Source organism: Equus caballus, chromosome 10 (genome assembly GCF_041296265.1).
Source record: "Equus caballus isolate H_3958 breed thoroughbred chromosome 10, TB-T2T, whole genome shotgun sequence".
Classification (NCBI taxonomy): domain Eukaryota; kingdom Metazoa; phylum Chordata; class Mammalia; order Perissodactyla; family Equidae; genus Equus; species Equus caballus.
In genome coordinates this window covers 23,593,815-23,617,176 of record NC_091693.1, presented here as the reverse complement: position 1 = coordinate 23,617,176, position 23,362 = coordinate 23,593,815, and the positions used below count along the sequence as shown (strand labels likewise).

The following is a 23,362-nucleotide window of genomic DNA, read 5'->3' as shown; positions in this document are numbered from 1 at the left end:
CTGGGAAGGAAAGATGAATGGATGTTGTAGTTTGAGAGAGGAATCTCCTCCCTTAATTCATCAATGTTTCTTCCTTAGCTCCTAGAAGATGAGATTACTCTCTTGCTACTTGGGAAGATAGTTGAGTGGAAGCTTTCCAATTTCCCTTAACCACTTTCTCCCCTGTAAAAGAAAGCACATTAAAAATCTGACTGTTTTGTGACCTATTTTTCAAGGTTTACTGGGGGACAAGTTTACTCAGTCTCAAAGGCAGAAACATCCATTTCTGTTTCCTTGTTGACCTACCCGCTCTCAGGGGCAATGAGTGTCCAGCTTTTACCAGAGATCCCTGTACTTTAGATGTTACTGTGTTCTTGCCCAGCCATTGTGTTGTGCCAATGCCAATTTTTTGGTTTTGATAATGTACTGTAGTTATATTACCATTGGGGGAAGTTGGTTCAGGGGTACGTGGGAACTCTGTACTATTTTTTGTGACTCTAAAACTATTTCAAAGTAGCTTTTTCAAAGAAAATGTCTTGGGCCAGACTTCAGATGAGATAGGATGGATCTCAGGGTGGTTGGAGCCAGAGCCACACACACCGGATTTGTGGGGAAGATGTCATCATTGATGACTTCTTGTTTCCTGAGTCGGTTGCAAGAAGGAAATTACACCAGGTGATGGTGAACCAAAGTGTCAGGACAAAACCTCACCTCACACATCTTGGGGACAAAGCAGGCAGGAGGGAGCTGCAATTGTCCCCGGCTCACTTCTTCCTCTGAACTGTAAAACTGAAGACGGGATCTTGGTCCTGGCAGAAGGGACGCTATGATCGTAGAATTTCTGTCCCTGTTTTGCCTCGGTGAGTCTCCAAGACTGGGACTGTGGCAGATGGGTTAGGATGGGTGAGAAAAATTCACGGTGGAGTGGGGGTGAACAGGGGAAACATGGAAAATACAGATATGATGGCTTTGTGTGTTGGATACATGCTAACTGTCAGAGTTTTGTGGGCTATGGTATCAACATGCCTCCCTTCTGCTGGCGCATAAGAGATGAGGAACCTGAAGTTCAGAGATGTGTAATAATACCCTCTGTTTACTCGGCTGAGAAATGCAGAGCTCAGATGGGATCTCCTCGTCTGTATCGTCTAAATACCCCAGTCTTGTCATGCATGTTCCATTGGCATATAAGGGGGCGGGGTCTACAGGGTGTGAAAAGCTGTGAGTTTGGGTATAAATGAAGAATATAGAAAAGTCCTATGCATGGGGATGACGGGTAAGAAGAAAATTTTCTGGCCAGCACTATCCTTAGCCTAATTTTTACCATCCTCAACTTGAACATCATGTAATCAAACAGACCTCAGCCTGTAAAAAGGAAGACCTAGATTATATTCTTGGCTCAGTCTCATAGGAGCTCCAGGGTTGACTCAGTTCCACCTCACTAAGCCCCCAGTTCCTCCTTCATGAGTGGGGGTTGTGGAGGACATCAGGACTCACCATCTGCCCCAGTTCCTTCCTCCTTCTTCTGGGTACAGCCCTTCTCTTTGGGGTATGCACCTCTTCCACACACATTTGAGCTTTAGAGGTGGCTGTCGGTCACCATACCCCAAACCTCCAGCTTCAAGGGAGTATAAGCCAGGAAGTGAAGAGACTGACCTCATCCTTGCCGTAGTCATTTCTGAGGGCTGCAGTAAAAAATTACCACAAACTGGGATGCTTAAAACAACAGAAATCTATTCTCTCACAGTTCTGGAGGCCACAAATCCAAAATTAAGGTGCCAGCAGGATTGGTTCCTCCAGAGGTCTCTGACGGAGAGTCTGTTCCAAGCCTTTCTCCTCAATTCTAGGGGACAGTAGGCAATCCTTGGCGTTCCTTGGCTTGTAGATGCATCACTCCAGTCCATCACATCTTCACATGCCCATCTTCCCTCTGTGTGTTCTCTCTCCATGTCTCTTCTCCTCTTTATATAAGGACATCAGTCATATTGGATTAGATGCCCAGCCTACTCCACTGTGACCTCATGTTAACTTAACTAATTACATCTATGAAGATAAATAATGCTATTTCCAAATAAGATCACATTCACAGGTACTGGGGGTTAGGATTTGAACAGATCTTTTGAAGGGGCACAAATCAACCCATAACACCTTCCTTCTGGCTATAATCACTTTCCAGGGATGGGTCTATGATGCAAGACAAGCCAGTCCAATTCTGTCAGGAATTTCTCAAATTGGCATTGAGATTTGAACTTCTTTCCTCTACAAGAGCAACTTTCCAAAGATGCAAGACTGTAGCAGCCCATGGTCCTGCTTCCAGGCTCTTGGTCCTATCCAGACAATATCCAGAGGGAGCTAGAGATGAGAGCTAAGAGAAAAGAGCCTAACAGAATCGAACCTCTGGATCAGGCTGTTCTGGACACCACATCCACCACTGTCCTTATTGAGGTTGCTTGCATGAACTAAAACAACTAATTATTCTTAGACTTAATCTTATTTTGGGTGGACTTATGATATTTGAATTTGTATGAATCTTTATTAGAGATGGTAAAAATACCCAGCTTACATAAAATTTAAAAAATGTATTGAGGTAAACTTCACATAAGATTAACAATTTTAAAGTATACAATTCAGAGGCATTTAGTACATTCACAATGTTGTGCAACCATCACCACTACATAGTCCTAAAATGTTTTCATCCCCCCTAAAGGAAACGCTGTACCCACTAAGCAGTCACTCTCCATGCTCCCTTCCCCCCTCCCCTGGAAACCACTCCTCTGCTTTCTGTCTCTCTAGATTTATCTATTCTGGATATGTCCTATGAATGAAATTGTATAATATGTGACCTTTTGTGTCTGACTTCTTTCCCTTAGCATAATGCTTTCAAGGTTCATCCCTGATGTAGCACTTATCAGTGCTATGTTCTTTTCCATGGCTGAATAATATTCTACACAAAAATTTTAAGCTTTCTGATAAAGTATTCAAAGGATCTGTGAAATTGTAGGTATCCAGTTATTAGTAGTTCCAATCTTGACATCAAGTAGGGTTCTGCACCCAATTCTGATGTGGAGAGAGAGGGGCATTCCCACACCACCAAGCAATTGTCTGAGACAAACTGGGTATCTTACAGTTCAGCTCAATTCTGACAATATTTACCTGAAGATAGTGTCAGATCCCACAGGTTGAGGGCTCAGTCCCACCAGACTACTCTCCCTTCTAACACCAATCTCAAGCCCAGGTTGTCATCTGTGTTTCTGACCAACTGGCTACAGATGGAAGGTTCCACTGACCCCCTCCTTGGGTTTAATTAATTTGCTAGAGCAGTTCTCAGAACTCAGAGAAACATTTTACTTACCAGGTTATCAGTTTATCATAAAAGGGTATAACTCAGGGAACAGCCGAAAGGAAGCGATGCATAGGACAAGGTATGGGGGAAGGGCAAGGAGCTTCCAAGCCCTCTCTGGGTGTACCACTCTCCCCAAATCTCCACATGTTCACCAACCGAAAAGCCGTCCTTTTGGGTTTTTATGGAGGCTTCATTACATAGGCATAATTGATTAAATCATTGGCCGTTGGTAATTGAACTCAATTTCCAGCCGCTCTCGCCACCTAGGATGAGGTGGTGGGACTGAAAGTTTACACCCGCTAATCACGTGATTGGCTCCAATGTCAACCAGGCCCCATCCTTAGGTGCTTTCCAACAGTCAACTCATTAACATAGCAAAACACACCTTTACTGCTCTCATCTCTTAGGAATTTCCGAGGGTTTTAGGAGCTCTGTGCCAGGAATGGGGACTAACACCAAATATATATTTCTTATTACAAATCACAATATCACAGCAGTTTTTATTGTCATCTTTTCTAGGGGAATGTGGTTTCTGTTCTCTCCCACTCCTCCCTATCTCAGTTGAAGGTAATAGCATCTAACCAGCATGGAGATTGTACACATCTCCATTTGATGCATGTAAAGACCTTACTAAATGTTAGATGTATGACAAGTGGCAGAGAAAAGCAAAGATGGTAGCTGCACCATAAATGATAGCTGTCTGTAAAGGACCTGCTAAATAATGTGCGTGCAAATGGTGGATGTACGTAAAGAGTCTGCCAAATAATAGATACTGGATATCTGGTATTTTTTTCTTTTTACTTTTTCCAATTGAACTATTACTGCTACTGCAGAAAATTGGGGTGCTCTGCTTGACGTGCATAAACAAGTACAGCATCAGCCTTTGGGAAAAGAGATCAGCTTTATTCTGTGAGATCAATCTGCATGGAGAACAGGGGGCATGCACCCTCAGATCTGTCTCCCTGATTCGGGATTTGAGGTTAAATTTAAGAGGTTAGGGAGAACAGGCTGACATGGAGAGATGCTGGTGAGACACGTTTTAATTGGTGGGCTTCAAGCATTTATGATAAGGTTTTAAACATTTATGACAGGGTTCTAAACATTGATGATGAGGGAAGGAAGGAATTTTAACACCAGGTCTCCCTGACTGAGGGACTCCTTCCTTCTGATCAGAGTCCAACTCTCAAGTTCTGGTCACGTCCACTCCTTGGGTTCTATGGGAAGGAGGATCTTTGGTTCCACGGTCATTTCAAGTCAAGATTTCTTCATTTGCGCATGCTCTGGCTACGTGACTTTGCAGATTTTCTGAAAGGCAATTCTTAGCCACTCTGCTGATAAGAGATGGGGTTAGTTGAACCGGTCCTGGAGGGCCTGCTGTTACATTATTCCCATACATTATGTTAGTTTCAGGTGTACAACATTTCAATGTTTATAAACGTTATGAAGCGATCACCACGATAAACCTAGATACCATCTGTCTCCCTATAAAATTGTTACAATATTATTGACTATATTTCCTATGCTGTATATCACATCTTTATGGCTTATTTATTTTATAACTGGCACCTCTAATCCCCTTCACCTATTTCACCCAACCCCCCACTCCTCTTCTATCTGGCAACCACCAGTTTGTTCTCTGTATCTATGAGTCTGTTTCTGCTTTGTTTTGTTTGTTTGTTTCATTTTTTAGATTCTACATATAAGTGAAATCAGATGGTATTTGTCTTTCTCTGTCTGATTATTTCACTTAGCATTATTGACCCTCTAGGTCCATCCATATTGTAGCAAACAGCAATATTTCATTCTCTTTTATGGCTGAGTAATATTCCATTGTATATATACAGTATACCACAATCTTTTTATCCATTCATCTACAGATGGACACTTAGGTTGCTTCCATAGCTTGACTTTTGTAAATAATGCTGCAATGAACACAGGGATGCAGATATCTGTTCAAATTAGTGTTTTCATTTTCTTCAGGTAAATATGCAGAAGTAGAATTGCTGGATCATGTAGTATTTCTATTTTTAATTTTTTGAGCAGCCTCCATACTGTTTTCCAAGGTGGCTGTACAAATTTACATTCCTACCAACAGTGTGTGAGAATTCCCTTTTCTCCACACCCTTACAACACTTATTATTTGTCTCTTTGGTAATAACCATTCTAGCAAGTGGGAGGTGATATTTCATTGTGGTTTTAATTTTCATTTCCCTGATGATTAGTGATGTTGAGCATCTTATCATGTGCCTATTGGCCATCCATATGTCTTCTTTGGAAATATGTCTGTTTGGATCCTCTGTCCACTTTTTAATCAGATTGTTTATTTTTTTGATATTGAGTTGTATGAGTTCTTTATATACTTTGGATATTGACCGCTTATTGGATATATGATTTGCAAATATCTTCTCTCATTCAGTAGATTGCCATTTCATTTTGCTGGTTTCCTTCACTGTGCAAATGCCTTTTAGTCTGATGTAGTTCCATTTGTTTATTTTTTCTTTTGTTTCCTGTGCTTGTTGAGACGTGATATTCAAAAAGATGCTGCTGCTAAGACTGGTGTCAAAGAGTGTACTGCTTCTCTCTTCTTCTAGGAGTTTTATGGTTTCAGGTCTTACATCCAAGTTTTTAATCCAATTTGAATTAATTTTTGTGTATGTTGTAAGATATTGGTCTACTTTCATTCTTTTGAGTATGGCTGTCCAGTTTTCCCAACACTATTTATTGAAGAGACATTCCTTTCTCCGTTGTGTGTTCTTGGCTCCTTTGTCGAAAATTAGCTATCCACAGATGTGTGGGTTTATTTCTGGCCTCTCAAATCTGTTCCATTGATCTGGGAGTCTGTTTTTGTGCCAGTACCATGCTGTTTTGGTTACTATAGCTTTGTAGTATATTTTGAATTCAAGGAGTGTGATGCCTCCAACTGTGTTTTCAGGGCTCATCTTTCCTGTGCAGAATCTAAGGGTCTGGATACCTGATGTGGAGCTGGAATCCCTTGCTCCTCAGGGAAAGGTTTCGTTCCTTTGAGATCACTCCCAATTGTGGATCACTGTGGCTGAGGGGTGGTTTTTTCTTGGTGAGCCCATGAGTCTGCCTCTGGACCCTTCTCAGTGCTGTCCTTTTACTATTTGTCCTGGAGGCTCTGTTCATCCAATTTTCAGGTCCTTTTCAGAGGGAATTATTCCAAATGTAGTTGTAGGTTTGTTGTGTCCGGGGGAGGAGGTGAACTCAGGATCTTCCCATGTGGCCATCTTGACCTCTGCTTTGGTAGTTTTTTATTGTAATTATCTCCCGAAAAATGTGCTTCCTGATGTTGCCCATTCCTCCCTACCTGGGAATTCTAGTAATACTCCAAAAACTATCTATACACCTACCTTTATTCTTCACTTTTTCAAGTTATCCTGGATGACAATGGGTCTCTTCTCATTAATGACAGACTTCTCCATTGCAGCCAATTCTTTGTCTTAATCAAGTGTGGTCCCTTACTAAGAAAGGTGAATAAGTTCTGAGGATCAGCACAATGTACAGCATGGTGACTAGAGTTAATAATTCTGTATCGTACACTTGAAATATGCTAAGAGAGTAGATTTTCAGCATTCTCACACACAAAAAAGGTAACTATGTGAGGCGATGGATGTGTTAAACAGCTTGATTGCAATAATCATTTCACTATGTATATGTACATCAAATCATCACGTTGTACACTTTAAATATATTACAATTTTATTTGTCAAAAAATAGAACTGCTCCCCCAATTCTAACAGCCTATTCCCCCAAAGGGTTTTGTGATGTAAAACGAGCTAAGGGCAACTGTGTGCTTATTTTAAAAAAAAGAAATAGGAATCACTATTTGAACAGAAGATTGACTGATCACAGAGCTGAGATGACAAGAGTCTGAGGGCAGGATTTGGGAAGGGACTGAAAAGAGACCATGAGACCTAAGACCCTTTGACCACTCAGAGGCCAATTCCTTACCTGTTCATCCCAACCATTCTCACCATCACTGCAGCCTCGGTCCATTGTCAAGCTCCCACCTCTTTCCTTCTCAGTGAAGCCTGGGGGTCTGTGCTGTGAGTTGATTCCTGAGTCAAATTTCTTGTGTCTAAAGAAATTCTAACTTCACTTATGAACAGACTCTGAGATCAGTGTCCCATTTCCCCCAGAAAATGAGGCTGGGGTCCCATATTTCCATCTATGGGATGATGTTCTCATCCCAGAAAGAAATATAGAGAACAAAGCACAGAAGATATAGGGGATAAAATATTTAAAGAGCAAAGCCACACGTGAGGAGAGCCTTTGAGACGAGAAAATGTCTTGAATTCTTTGTGAAGAGAATGACCTGGTCAGGGAGAGCAATTTCTCTCTGTTTCAATGAGGGAGGAAATACTCCCTCGACGCTCCACAGTAAAATAACCCTTGCATTATTTAAGTGATAAGAGTAAAAACTGCATTCGAGGAAAATATAGGTAAACATTCAACAATTGCTAGATGGCAAAAGAAGGACTAATCATGAAAGCAACGCAATAAATCAGAAAAGATTGCTGTTTTTTTCTACATAAACATGACTTCTGAAGGACACACAATGGGATGAAAATCAAAGGTAAAAAATAAACCCAGGGAAATAGCTAGAAGGATTAGGACAGATCTTTAACAAATTTGTCATGTGTTCTCTGCTGACTTGTACTCAAAGACAAGCACATCATTCATCTGTCATGAGGTTTTCTCTTCCAGGACTTTGTCTGGGCCATGAAGATGAGAAAAAGAATGGTGAGTTGTCTCCTACGTAAACTCTATTTGTTTCCGCATCCCAAGTTTCATGACCTATTCCCTTTAAACCATTGAATTCTAGGAGGGCGTGGTGAAAAGTCAAACTAACTCTGAATTCTTTCCAGAGAAGCTTCCTAAACCCTCCCTCATCGCCTTGCCCAGCTCAATGGTTGAACGCAGTAGTAACGTGACCCTGAAGTGCCAGTCTCGCATCCAGAATGTGACATTCATATTGGAGAAGTTGCAGGATTCTGGGTACAAGCGGGAGCAGAGATCAGCAGGACACCATGTTGAATTCCTCCTCACTGACCTGAAGCTTAAGGATGCTGGAACTTACTTTTGTTCCTACAAAACAATGGCCTCCCATGAGTGTTCAGAGAAGAGCGAACACCTGCAGCTGATGGTCACAGGTGAGAATGGCAGACTCAGGTTTACTCTTTGATGTACATGTTTCTTTTCTTGTGATGAGATCTGGCTGGGGAAGAAGGAATTCAGGAAACAAAAGGACAGACGCAACACTTTCAGTGTAGGGAACTGGGGAATAGAGACCGAGTGTGGGGATAAGGCTCTTATTGGGGATTCTGAGTAGATCTCAATGATGTAGATGTGGGAGAGTGTTTTAGAAGAGAGGCATTAATAGAAAATTTGACATACAGTAAGGCCAAAGATGGAGAGATGCTTGTCATTGAAAAGATAGTTTGTTACAGTTTCCAAGAAGAGGGGACATGCTGTGCCATGCAGGACCACACAGAGAAGCACCAGGGTCAGTCAGGAAGCAGAAGGCAGGGGGCAAGAACTGTGGGCAAGAGCCTTTATTGTGGTTTCTGTGAGAAGAAAGAGGCTTAAGATTGGCTCTTGGCTATAGAGGCTGTCCCTGGTTGTCCAGGACATGACCCTGGAGTGATTAGGCCAGGGGAATAGTGGCCCTGAGTGTGAGAGCCCAGTGAAGGAGGTGGTTGGGAGTGTGGGCTCTGGATGGGTTGGTCTGCATTTGAAAGGTGTGCTCCAGGGAGAATTATTTCCCATCTCTGGGAATTGGATAACCCCGGAAGGGGAATCCCTTCAAGCTCAGCAAAGTTCCAAGATATCAAAGCATCAAATGCAGAAAATAAAAGACAGGGTTAATACAGAGAGGTGGGTGAGAACTTCCCCAGGTGCAGTGGAATACTAGAAGCTCTCTGCCCTTCCCTTTATCCTTAGTGCCTTTTCCTCTTCAGGATCAGTCCGAAAACCTTCCTTCTCAGTCAACGTAGAGGCTGAGATGACTCCAGTTTGCAGTATCACACTCTGATGTCTGATTCCACACAATGGAACTGAATGCATCATTATTGCTCTGCTGAAAATGGGGATCCCAGAACCGTTACAAGTCAAGAACATAGGAAGAAACCAAACTGAGCATCATGGCAGCATAAGACATCCCTTGTTTTTGTCCTCCACTCCAGCAACAAAAATTCGGCATCCATCCACGAACAAAAGTGCCTCTTTGGGAGTTGTGGGATCCAGCACCATACACCAAGGCAACTAAGAGTCTTGCCCAGCTGTGCACTGGGTAATGGGCAACAGACGTCGGCTGTGGAACCTGTAGGAGACCGTAAACCAGTTCTGGCCTCTCTTGGCTGTGGTCCACGAGCATCTGGAGAACACGGACTTGGGTAATCACCTATGGATGAGAAAGCCTTTGTGGAAGTCTACAAACCAAGACTGGATCAGGAAGAAATAGAAAATCTGACCAGATCAATGATGGACAAGGAGATCAAATCAGTAATCAAAAACCTCCCAAGAAAGAAAAGCCCAAGACTAGATGGTTTCACTGGTGAATTCTACCAAATGTTTCAAGAAGAAATAAATCCAATCCTTCTCAAATTCTTCCAAAAAACTGATGAGGAGGGAACACTCCCATACTCATCTTACAAGGCCAGTACTACCCTGACACCAAGCCCAGATAAGGATACTAAAAGGAAAGAAAACTACAGCCAATATCCTGATAAAAATAGATGCAAAAATCCTCAACAAAATGTTAGCAAGCCAAATTCAATGATACCTTAAAAGAATCATACAACATGATCAACCCAGATTTATCTTTGGGATGAAAGTATGGTTCAATATACACAAATCAAAAAATATGATACATCATATCAATAGAATGAAAAATAAAAATCGTGTGATTATCTCAACAGATGCAGAAAAAGCATTTGATGAAATACAACATCCTTTCAAGATAAAGACTCTTAACAAATTGGGTAAAGAGGGAACATACCTTAACACAACAAAGGCCATATACAACAAGCCCAATGTTATAATCATACTTGATGGTGAATAGCTAAAAGTTTTTCCTCTAAGATCAGGAAGAAGACAAGGATACCCACTCTCCACCACTCCTAATAAACATAATACCGGAATTCCTAATCAAAGCAGTCAGGCAGGACAAAGAAATACAAGCCATCCAAATTGGAAAGAAAGAAGTAAAGCTGCCTTTGCAGATGATATGACCTTATATATAAAAAAATCCTCAAGACTCGACCAAAAATCTGTGAGAACTAACCAACAAATTCAGTAAAGTTGCAGGATATAAAATCAACAGATAAAAATCAGTTCTGTTTCTATATACTAACAACAAAATGTCTGAAAAAGAAATCAAGAAAACAATCCCATTCACAATATCATCATAAACAACGAAATACTTAGGAATAAAGTTAACCAGGGGAGTGAAAGATCTATGTGTCGAAAACTACAGGACTGATTAAAGACGTTGAAGCAGACACAAATAATGGAAAGATATCTCATGTTCGTGGATCAGAACAATTAATATTGCTAAAATGTCCATATTACCCAAAGCCATCTATAGATTCAGTGCAGTCTCTATCAAAATTCCCATGGCATTTTTGCAGAAAGAGAATAAACAACCCTAAAATATTTATGGAACCACAAAAGATCCTGACTACCCAAAACAATACTGAGAAAGAAGAAAAAAGCTGAAGACATCACATTGCATGATTTCAAAATATACTACAAAGCTATAGTAATCAAAACAGTATGGGGCTGGCCCAGTGGTACAGTGGTTAAGTTTGCACGTTCCACTTCAGTGGCCCGGGGTTTGCCTGTTCAGATACCAGGTGCTGACCTATACACGGCTTGTCAAGCCATGCTGTGGTAGGCGTCCCACATATAAAACAGAGGAAGATGGGCACTGATGTTAGCTCAGGGCCAGTCTTCCTCAGCACAAAAGAGGAGGATTGGGGCTGGCCCCGCGGCCGAGTGGTTAAGTTCACGTGCTCTGCTGCAGGCGGCCCAGTGTTTCATTGGTTCGAATCCTGGGCACGGACATGGCACTGCTCATCAAACCACGCTGAGGCAGCGTCCCACATGCCACGACTAGAAGGACCCGCAACGAAGAATATACAACTATGTACTGGGGGGGCTTTGGGGAGAAAAAGGAAAAAAATAAAATCTTAGAAAAAAGAGGAGGATTGGTAGCAGATGTTAGCTCAGGGGGCTGATCAGGCATCGAGCTCAGGGGGCTAATCTTCCTCAAAAAAAAAAAAAAAACAGCATGATACTGGCATAAAAATAGACACATCGACCAATGAAACAGAATTAAGAGCCCAGAAATAAACCCAAGTATACATGGTCAACTAATATTTGACAAGGGAGCCAAGAATACTCAATGGGAAAGGATGATCTCTTTAACAAATGGTGCTGGGAAAACTGGATATTCAAATGCAGAAAAATGAAATTGGACCTCTATCTTACACCACTCACAAAAAATAACTCAAAGTGGATTAAAGACTTAAACATAAGACCCAAATCCATAAAACTTCTAGAAGAAAACAGCGAAAAATCTCCTTGATATTGGTCTTGACAACGACTTTTTGGATATGACACCAAAAGCACAAGAAACAAAAGGAAAAATAAATAAATGGGACAATATCAAACTAAGAGACTTTTTCACAGCAAAGGAAACAAGCTACAAAATACAAAGGCAACCTACCAAATGAGAGAAAATATTCCTGAGATAGGGAAGATTGGCAAGGAATAGGATTGGAAGGGGAGAAATTAATGGTGTCATTCATAAATATTTTTACTAAAAATAACATCAAACTCCAGGAGTACTAAGAAGAGTAATCCAATGCTGGCCCTAGTTTGGGGACACAGCGAGCATCTAGAGAATGGAAAATACCTTCTCTTCTCTGCTTCTCAAAGAGGGCATAGGGTCCCTAAGTAGAGCATGAGCACTTATGTCCCCAAAGTTTCCATATAATCATTGTGATTCCTTCTTTTGCATTCTGTTTTGTAGATTACCACGATGGACGTGTAGCTCCTTCAATAAAAACAGGTAAAATAATTAGAGAGGAGTTGTTTTTTCAATTACATCCACCTCATGGGGCAGGGATCCTCTTCATTTAAGAGGCACAAGAAGAATCTTAATGCCCACTTTCTCAATGCTATTGGAGGAACGACTTCCTTTTGGAGGGAGACGACCTCCAAGCCACTCCTGTGTTCTGAAAAAGCTAATGAGTAAAACAGCACAGGGAGCATCGTCTGCCATTTCATGTAACGAAAAACTGCAGTAGAGTTTCGTGAAGAATGGAGGTGAGTTTGTGTGACTGGTTTGGGGAGCAAGACTGAGACCCGTGGAGTCCAGGTTCTTTGGGAATATGTTGCTAAGAGTTTAAAGTTCTCAAAAATAGATGAATATTAAATTCTTTTTCTTTGATGTTGCTTTTCCATGAAGAATTGACTAAGATTTTGTCCTCAGAGATTCTCATAAAAGTTAGAACTTTCAGCACCTTTAGACTGAAACAGGAGCTCATCTGGACTTTAATGGCCAAGCATATAAATTGGCAGCAAGATGCTTAATCATCCTTTCTTTCAGCAACTCATGACTTCCCTGTAATCTACTCCAAAGAGCCAAAATTGTTCAAGGTTGTCATTAGAATCTATGTTGGTATAATCCGGTTTTTTTTAAAAAGGTATCCTCCAAAATGTCCTTGCAAATAAGTAATAGGCTTTGAAAATGTTTCATTCAGTATTAGCAGGCTTGGGAAATGATTTCTACTCCAGTTATGAGCATAGTTCATACTAGGAATGTTTTCTTGGGGAGATCTGAGATCTGATAGGGTGAAGGAGCATGGGAGTATCAGAAATGAAGTGGGAAATGTAGTGATGTAGGAGAGAGACATACATACAATTGACAAATATCCTACTCTGGACATTTCCTATAAATGGATTCACACAATATAGGCTCTTTTTTGAGACTGGCTTTTTTCACTTAGCGTGATCTTTTCAAGGTTCATCCATGTTTTAATGTGTATCAGCACTTCATTTCTTTTCATGGCTAACAAATATCCCACCGTGTGGATAGACCACACTGTGTTTGTCCATTCTTCAGTTGATGAACATTGGGGTCGTTTGTACCTTTTGGCTATTGCAAGTCATGCTGCTATGAACATGGGTGTGCAAGTATCTCAGTTCCTGCTTTCAATTCTCTTGGGTATCTACCTAGAAGCAGAATAGCTGAGAATATGGTGACTGCATGTTTAACTTTTTGGGGAAATGCCAAATTGTCTTCCAATGTGGTTGTACCGTTTTGTAGTCCCACCAGTAATAAAAATGGCTTCCAATATCTGCACACCCTTGCCTACACTTTTTCCTTTTATTTTATTACAGCCATCCTAGGGGATGTGTATATAATTTCTTAAGATGTACTTTCTGAGTTCAGATTTATATCACAACAATTCTAAACAGAATAAAATATTTTTAAGCACAGATATGCTGTCCCCAGCCTCACAGCTACCAGAAAAGGACCCTCTGCTCCAATACTGTGCAGAGACTGACGATGAATTTCATCACCTAACTTTGACACAAGGCCAGGCTTTCTTTCTGGTGCCTGTGACTTCATTTATGTCCCATGTCAAGCTGTATCCCATTGCTCAGTCAGATTCCTTCAGATCAATATCATAGACCCTTTGTAATTTACTATGACAATTTGTAAACAGTGATATGAAATTTGACCAGGATATGTGGACATCTCAGGGTGAACCCAGATAGGCAGGTTGTGGGGCCCTGTGAAGAGCACAATTTTGTAATAATTTACTTCTCATTTCTGGGGAATTTCTGCATGAGAGAAACCGCAGGTTGGGCAAAGAGAGAGTTGAAAGGATAAGGAAGGCTGACGTTTCTCTTCTTCCATGGAAGGCCCCTCATGGTCCAGGAACAACCTTCCTGCCCTGCTTTCATACGTCCGTGGAGATGCACCGATATCATTGGTGCTTTTGAGGGTCTCTTGGATTCAGTGCCACCAGAAGCAGACTCTTAAATAAGTATTAGTGTGACAGTGACATCTTAGGAGAGTGGGGAAGAAGGGTTAGGAGGAAAAGAGACCAAACAAAGGTGGGATATTCAGGTCCCTCAGCTGGTATCTTTTGCTCAACCCTGCAGGAAAGTACAAGAGATGGAGAAAGTCACCAATATAGGAAGCCATAGCTAGGGCATCCATTTTCCCACGAATGGCAGTCATTGGTAAAGGGGTGCCCTTGGGGCACGTAATCCCAAGGGATTTCAGATCCTTTCAGGCAGTCCCCTGGCAGAGATGCAAGTGTTCACGTTGGAAAGGGAAAGAAGCCATCATCTGGAGCGTGTAAAAATGGCAGAGGGATCTGGGGAACACGGAGGGAGGAGCATGACAGCATCTGCCACAGGGGGAGATGGTGTGGGTGGAATATTGGGTGAGAAAATAATCATTATCGCTGCAGGATAATGAATCCTACACAGTGAGTCAGATTCCAGACTGAGCTCTTTAAAGCCAGTATCTTTCCTCATTACCTGTCTCTTCAAGTTAGGTATTACTACCATCTTCCTCCCTCCTTTTCCCCCCAGCTTTATTGAGGGATAATTGACAAATGACAAGATATTTAAAGTGTACAATGTGATGATTTGATATACATGTACATTGTGAAAGGATCCCCGTATTGAGTTGATTAACATATCCCTTACTTCACCTATTTATCCTGTTTTTTTTTTTTCCTGTGGTGAGTATGCTTAAGATCTACTCTCTTAAATTTCAAATTAATTTCAAACTGAAATTGCAAATTTCAGTTATACAAAACTGTGGTATCAACTATAGTCACCTTGTTACACATGAGATCCCCAGACCATATTCATCTTATAAGTGGAAGTGAAAGTTTGTAACCTTTGACCAACATCTCCCCACTTCCTCCACCCCCAGCCCCTGGCAACCACCATTCTACTTTCTGTTTCCATGAGTTCGATTTTTTTTTTTTTAGATTACACCTATAAGTGAAATCATGCAGTATTTGTCTTTCTCTATCTGGCTTGTCTCACTTAGCATAATGCCCTGCAGGTTCATGCATGTTGTCAAAAATGGCAGGATTTCCACCTTTTTATGGCTGAATAATATTCCACCATACACACTACATAGAAAATTATTCTTGAACTTGGTGAGAGTTTGGACTTTCATTCCTCCGTGGTTGGACTTGTTGCCTCTGTAGCATTACAGTTCGTTGGGGAAATGTGTTTCTCGCCAGATTATAAATTCCCTGGAATACCATCTCTCTCGTATTTCCATACCCAGTGGCCAGCACAGAGCTGCCCTGACTTTGTGCCTGACTGGCCTAAAAGGCTAGACATATCAGGATCCACAGCCCATCCCGTCCGTCTGACTTTGGGCAATTCTTTACTTCCTCATACTTTGTTTACGTTTGAATGAAATGGGAACAGTAAACCTATCTCTTGCGCGTATCGTCAAGATGAGGAAGAACATATATGAAGCACCTAGCACAGAGTGGCTCACAACAGATGATCAGTATTATTGCTATGGGTGAAACATCGATTGGGAACTTTCCACGTGTGAAGCCCTGTGCTAACCCTCTCTATAGTTACTGACTCGTTTCATCTCCCTGCCATCCAAGTGGAGTATCTACTGTTGTTATCCTCACTTTGAACGGGGAAATGAAAGCTCAGAGAGACTAAGCAAATTCCCTAAAGCAATCGGAAGTGCCAGTTTGAAGCGGCAGCTCCAAGTTTTGAAGCCAGGTGGTCTGACTCCTCGTAGCTGCTCTGCTTAACTCTATCAGTGTGTATCAGGAGCCAAACCGACTCTCTGACCTGCTTCTCTCTCTCCAGACACCAGCATCATCATTCTCACCACCTTCAGCCTTCTCTCCATCTTTCTCCTCTTCATCTCAGTCCTCTTCATCTACAGATGCACTAGGCATGGTGAGTTCAGAGAAGCACCTGTTAAAAATGGTGGGGAAGGGGCGTAAAGGGAAGGATTTTCTCCTTAGATAAATTCCTCCCTGGGTTTTTTTTTTTTTTAATAGGTTCATCAAATGAAGAACCTACCAAGAGGTAAACATACCTAACATATCTCGTGTCCCCCTTAACTTGCACTCCGCTCTTCAGGGACCCCACGTGCACGTCAATGATTCCCATGCCCAGCACCACCTCTCGGCCTGAGCTGTGATCTTCTTCCTCCATCCTCTCCAAAGCCCTTATCCTCTCCCCCAGATCTTCAGATCCCATACTTTGAGGTGTTTCTCTTGCAGGACCAGCCATCCCAAATTTTCCGAACAGGAGGCTACAGGTAAGTGACAAGAGAAGAAACCAGAAGAGATGGGATAGAAAGACTGTGTGACTCCTGCAATCTGAGAACTGAATCTTTTTTCTCTCACTCAGATGCAGATTTATCCAAGATGGAAAGGATATCTATCTTGGTGAGTTCTCCCCTTTGGGATTCCCCAAGAGCTCACGGACTATCACAGGCTACTCACGTCTGCCTCCTGGTTTAGCCCACACTGTGCTCTGGTCATAAGGATGCTCCCAACTCACACAACTGACAGGAGGCCAATTGACTGCATGTTTAAAAACAAGTGCTTTGAGTGAACTTGTAAAAACGAGTAGAATGGTGGTAACCAGGGTCTGGCGGGTGGGGGAATTTGGGAGATGTTAAGGGTACAGATTTGCAACTAGTAGATAAATAAGTGCTGGATACCTAATGCACAGCATAGTGATTATAGTCAACAATACTGTACTATAAAACTTCAAAGTTGCTAAGAGACTAGATCTTAATTGTTCTCACTGCAAAAAAAGAAAGGATAATTATGTAACTGTGATAGAGGCCTTAGCTAAAGCTATGATGGTAATCACATTGCAATATATAAATGTATCAAATCAATATTTTGTACACCTTAAACTTACACAGTTCTTAAATGTTACATGTCAATTGTATCTTAATAATAAAAAACAAACAAACAAGCCATGTGCTTTGAATTCCAAAGTAGCTGGATTCCAGCTCCCAGTGCCCATTATTTATCACCAGTGTGCTCTGAGACAAATCATGAAATTCCCACTAATCTGTACCCTTCATTTCTTTCCATATCTAATGGGAATCAACATCTCCATTGGAACAGCTTGGGTGCATCTGGCAATGTCATAAACATAAAGAGTTTATTGGAGTTTCAAGCAAATTTTAAATGTCAGGTGGATGGTATGAGAGCATCAAATAACAAATGTTAATCAATTTACATCAATCAATTTTTCCATTTAAAATACTGTTTATTTGTGATTTAACATTGTATCTAAGAGCAATATCAGATAACATTCATACATTTTTCCATACGACACAGAGGTTCATTGGCTCATTCTTTTTTTTTTTAATAATAAATTTTTTTATTGCTTTTTCACCCTAAATCCCCCAAGTACATAGTTGTATATATGTGGTTTTTTTTTAGTTGTGGGTCCTTCTAGTTGTGGCATGTGGGATGCCACCTCAACATGGCCTGATGAGTGGCACCATGTCCATGCCCAGAATCCGAACTGGCGAAACCCTGGGCTGCCCAAGCAGATCCGCAAACTTAACCACTTGGCCACGGGGCCAGCCCCGTTGGCTCATTCCTTATGCCAAAGCAAGTAAATAGAGGCATTACCAAAAGGTGCAAATAGTTCACTGTTGCATTTAAAAAATATGTATGCATATTGCATTCATTTAGACATAGATATTTTTTAAAGATATGAAAAAGCATAGTTCACAGATTCACAAATTAAGCAACAATTAACAAATCTTGTCTATTTTAAATGTTGGATTAATGGCATTGATTAGCAAATTGTTGATAATAATGAGTATAATAATATAATATTATGACGTGGTACCTCCATACAATGCAATACTATTTAGCAGTAAAAAAGGGAAGAAATTACCTATACATGTGATAAATGGATATACTTCAAAAACGTTTTGCTCAGTGAAAAAAGCTGCATACAAAAGACTATATATAGTATTGTTCCATTTATATAAAATCTCCAAAAAAAAAAAAAAAAAGCCAGGATGGGGATTAGGGGAGCGGAGCATAAGGTTTAGGCACCAACAGGAATAAGGGAATTTTTGCTCTAAAACTATATTATCGTGATGGCTGCATCATTCTAAAAATCTCACTAAAAGTCATCAAATTTTACACTTATAATAAGGGAGTTTTATGATATACAAATTATATCTCAATAAAATTGTTTAAAAATAATATATTACATAACCAGTAGGTATTCTCATAGGATGGTAGTTCTCATTTCAAAACCATACATTTGCACTGATCTTCATACACGTCAGTTATTATTGATTGTTAGTTTTGTTTTATTAATTTGAGAGTCAAAGCCCTCATCCTCTCAGAAACACGGCCGTTCTAGGATGGCTCAGTCCAACAGAACTTTCTATGAGGGTGGAAATGTTCTATAGCTGCATTGTCCAACACAACAGCCACCGGCCACATGTGGCGGCTGCAGATTTAAAGTGTGTCTGGTGCAACTGAGGATCTGAATTTTAAACTAAATTAAATTTTAATTCATTTAAATTTAAATAGCCATATGTGACTCATGGCTACCATATTGGACAGCTAAGCTCTAAATGCCCACCTCTTTTCCCCAAAGACCGAAGAACCTCAGGAAGTGACCTGTGCCGAGCTAAACACCAAAGTGCCATCTGAGGCAGCGTCTGTCCCCGCCGAGGAGCCCGCAGGATCTTGTGAATGCGCAACGCCGAAGGCGTAGAAGGGGGGTAGCAGGAGCCACTGCAGGAAGAGCTTCTTCCCTAGGAAGGAGAGTTTGGACGAAGACAGCTGAGATGACTGGACATTTGGAAATCCAGGTCATGCTGTGTTCTTGGCTCCTAATCCATAATCGTAAAATTAAGTTTCTCTCTTTTTGCTTCCACACCTCTCAAAAATTACTGGATGGGTTTCCCAGAATTTGGGGTTTGACTTTAGTATGGTTTGACTCAAAACACAGGCTAAGAATACGTCCTGTGGGCTGGTGGTACTCATAATACTCACTTAGGGAGTTCTGGACGACACCACGTAAGTAGAAAATGATTTCCCAGAGAAGCCCATGTGATTGCTGTCGGGTGAGGCATCCTATAGACACAGTGATTTTTGAAGAGGAGCACAAAATACAAGACATTCAGTTGTGAACTAACAAAAGCATCCTTACGTAGCATTCACCCAGGTAAACAGCTAGATGTATTTAGTTCATGATTCTCTTGTGCTGTGCCGGGCAGCCATCTGGACCCGAGTCAAGCCCAGTTTTCTCTCTGACATAAATGAGTTTCCTTAGTGCCATCATATTTCTGTTTAGATTATTATTTTTATTATTAAAATCAAAATATGCAGTGAAGTTAGAGTTACAAAATATATGTAGATTTTGACACTTGGTGCCCATAGCTTAACTAATTTACGTTAATACATCATTGTAAGGATTTTTCTGAGTGTGGTCTTTTTTCTGTGACAGAGGCACCAAATGATCACTTATGCACACCACCAATATACGAGCTTTGCTTCCAAAGTTATAACGCTCAATCAGGTTTGAAAGCTATTTTTTAATATATGAATAAATGAAAGCGTAAAGATTTGGAATGTATATATAAATATCCTCAAATCATAAGTATATGCTGGATAACTTTTCTCTTTTTAATTATGAAATAATTTGATCATAAAGGAAAACACCAAATAATATAAATGGAAATGTGCACACTGACCTTGTTTTCTAGACATCAACATTTTGCTGTGTTTTTATTTCTGCCCTCCCAATCTGTTCTCCTTTCTCCCTCCCCTAGAGGTAAACATTATCCGAGGTAGTGTATATTATGCTTATGTATGTTTCCATAGTTTCACTATATAGGCATCTATTGACGGTCAATATATAGTGTTATTAAAGTATATATATTTGGAATTATATTATATATTACAATTCTGTGGCTTTTTAAATTGCCCTAAACATTATGCTTTTTGAAATTCATCCAGGTGGGTTTTGTGGGTCTAGCTCATTGTTTACTGCAGAGAATTCAGTTATTAACCACATCATGGAATACTATTCAGCCATAAAATGGAATGAAGCACTGTCACATGCCACAACATGGATGAACCTTGAAAACATGATGTTCAGTGCAAGAAGACAGGCACAAAAAGCCACAGAATGTAGGATTCCATTTATATGGAATATCCAGAACGGACAAATCTTTCGAGACAGATTGCAGATTAATGGTTTCCAGGCGGCCTGGGGAGGGGAGAACGAGGAGTGGCTGCACATAAGTATGAGTTTCTTTTTGGAGTGTTGAAAATGTTGTAGAATTAGATTATGGTGATGGTGGTACAACCTTGAGAATATACTACAAAAAACTGAATTGTGCACTTCAGAAGCATAGATTTTATGCTATGTGAATTCCATCTCAATATAAAATAAATTTTTAAAAAGAACTTGGTTGTCTGCACAAACCATGGTTTCTCTTTATTCTTTCCTTGCCTCTAGATGTTTGGGTTTTCTCCAGTGTTGCGCCATTAGCAAAATGCTGCAATAAACATCCTGTGTCTGCCTGCTTGTTCACCTGTGTGATCTCTCTGGGGCATATATTTAGAAGTAAAACCTGTCTTCTGTGAGGTCCACATCTTTAATCCCACTCGGAGAGGCAGACTGATAACTAAGGTGCTTTCATCTATTTATACTTCCATGGATAAACGTATGTGTTTCCAATTCCCCACATCCTTGCCAATTCACAAATATATCAAACTTTATAATTTTTACTTATTAAAGTATGTGAACTCATAACCCATTTTAAAGATAACCTATATAGAGATAACCTATATAAAGATAAAGATATAAATATATCATAACCTATATAAAGATATCTCATTGTTGCATTAATTTGCATTGTCCTGATTAGGAGTGAGGTTTATTGACTATTTGGGGTACCTCTTCTTGAATTGGATGATGAATTGATCATGGATGAATAGAATTGATGGTTTCTATTCACTGTTCACTTCTCTGTCAAATTTCTGTCTTTTCCTTACTGATTTGGAGGGTATATTTATACAGTAGGCACACCTTTCTCTTGTAAGCTACATGTTGCAAATATCTCCTGTGTGTCTATGACTCGTATTTTCATTCTTTTTGTATCTTTTAATGTGAGCTACTCAAAGTGATTCATCTTTTAACTTATATTTGAAGGTATATTTTTTTGTGCCTTGATGAGCTTAACATGAGAAATATACTCTCCGATATGTTCTTCTAAATTTAAAATTTTTTAAATTAATTTTTGTCTAAGGTGTGAGGTGGAGATCTAATATTTCCATTTGGATAATCAATTGTCCCAGTACCCTTTATTGAAAGGCCTGTTCTTTTTCATTCAAACTGGGTCTCCAGTTTGATGCAATAGGATCACATCTATTCCACCTACACTGCCTTCCATTATTAGAGTAGTTCAGACTCTTGGATGGAAATGCCAAAAGGAAAAGTGTAACATGAAGAAACTTAAAAACAATAAAGGAGGAAGGAAGGAAGGAATTGAGTCATGTAACCAAATGAAGGAAAAGATATCTTCAGACAACCATATCTGTATACTTAAATATCATTTAGGCTCTTCCTCTCTATGTCTTTAATCTTTATTTTTATTTCTGTGTGATCAATATTATTCAGACCAGCTGTCCCTGTGAATCTGGAACTGATGGGGACAATTCTAGACATACAGCCTGCCTTGCAGAATTTTAGCCAAAAATGTAAAAGAGGCTTTTACTTACTGGATCAATTTAGAAAAAGATATTATTGGCTACCTTTGGAAGATGGTAGATGCTAGAAAGCCAACTCACAGTGTTAAACACAGAGGAAAAAAACCCAAGCGTTTATCCTGCCTTTCATTTATAACCTGTACCTCAACCAAAGAGTTGAGGAGGCGAAGTTTCTCCTCATACAATTACTACAACCAACACATAAAGAAGAAAACCTCCAAGTCTTGTCTGTGGCTACTGCATGCCCGCTTCATAGGGATAATAACAGAGGATGTGGTTTAGTTTCTTTCCACCCAGAAACTGTACGCACATGATAGACCATCCAGAGAAAAAGCAGAAGGGACATCAGATGGTCAGAATCAAAGGCATTTATTTTTCTGAAATCATACCCAACAGCAGCAGATCCAATCTAAAATTCATGCCTGCTAACTCCTAGACCAGAGGTCAACAAACTTCTTCTGAAAACGACCAGAAAGTAATATTTTCAGCTTTTGTGGGCTGTAGGGTCTCTGTCGAGACTACTCATCTCTGCTGTTGCAGCATGAAGGCAACCACAGCTGATATGTGAACAAATAGATATGGCTTTGTTCTAATAAAACTTTATTTACAAACACAACTGGTGGGCCGTAGTTTGCCAACCCCTGTCCAAACCAATGCTCTTTGAAATCTGAATGAATTGCCAGAATGAGAATTGAATTAAGCCGGGAAATATGTGTTCTAGAGTGCCAGGAAACACTTTTTTGCCCCTTTCTCAGTTTTTGGATCTGTAAAAGTGGGAAACCAACATCTCTTTGCAAACAGACCCAACTGGTTCTGCAGCTAGGATGGAGCCTGTTTCCTAGGAAGCATTGCAGCTTGCTGCTTTGCTTTTATAGCCTAAGTCACATCAAAAATACAGGGAAGGGGGCTGGCCTGGTGGTGTAGTGGTTAAGTTCATGCACTCCGCTTCGGTGGCCTGAGGTTCGCAGGTTCAGATCCTGGGCACAAACCTATGCACCACACAATATGCCATGCTGTGGTGGCGTCCCACATATAAAATAGAGGAAGATGAGCACAGATGTTAGTTCAGGGCCAATCTTCCTCAGCAAAAAAAAAAGGGGGGGGGGTACAGCAAAAGACACCATGTTGGGAAGGGGGTGAAGGGGCCAAGAGCAGAGAGGCCTTCTCAATCTCAGGGTCCTGGTCTGTCCCTGATTCTTTCACCTTCTTTATGTCTCCC

At 40.6% G+C, this 23,362-nt stretch overlaps 1 protein-coding gene across 3 annotated transcripts; it reads left to right on the top strand.

The window, feature by feature from the left end:
• The first annotated feature begins 647 nt into the window (after positions 1 to 647).
• Positions 648 to 20,838, top strand: VSTM1 (V-set and transmembrane domain containing 1). Of its 3 annotated transcripts, XM_001488194.6 has the most exons (9): positions 648 to 839; positions 8,048 to 8,083; positions 8,209 to 8,493; positions 12,378 to 12,416; positions 16,226 to 16,318; positions 16,423 to 16,450; positions 16,648 to 16,685; positions 16,778 to 16,815; positions 19,019 to 20,838. In XM_001488194.6, exons 1-9 carry the CDS (start codon positions 806 to 808, stop codon positions 19,136 to 19,138), a joined length of 711 nt encoding a protein of 236 aa, XP_001488244.3. In that variant the 5' UTR covers positions 648 to 805; the 3' UTR covers positions 19,139 to 20,838. The 3 variants fall into 3 exon arrangements, with proteins under 3 accessions (XP_001488244.3, XP_005596556.2, XP_014585916.2); XM_005596499.4 differs by lacking the exon at positions 8,048 to 8,083 and having other exon boundaries at positions 697 to 839; XM_014730430.3 differs by lacking the exon at positions 8,209 to 8,493 and having other exon boundaries at positions 697 to 839.
• The last annotated feature ends 2,524 nt before the right edge of the window (positions 20,839 to 23,362 follow it).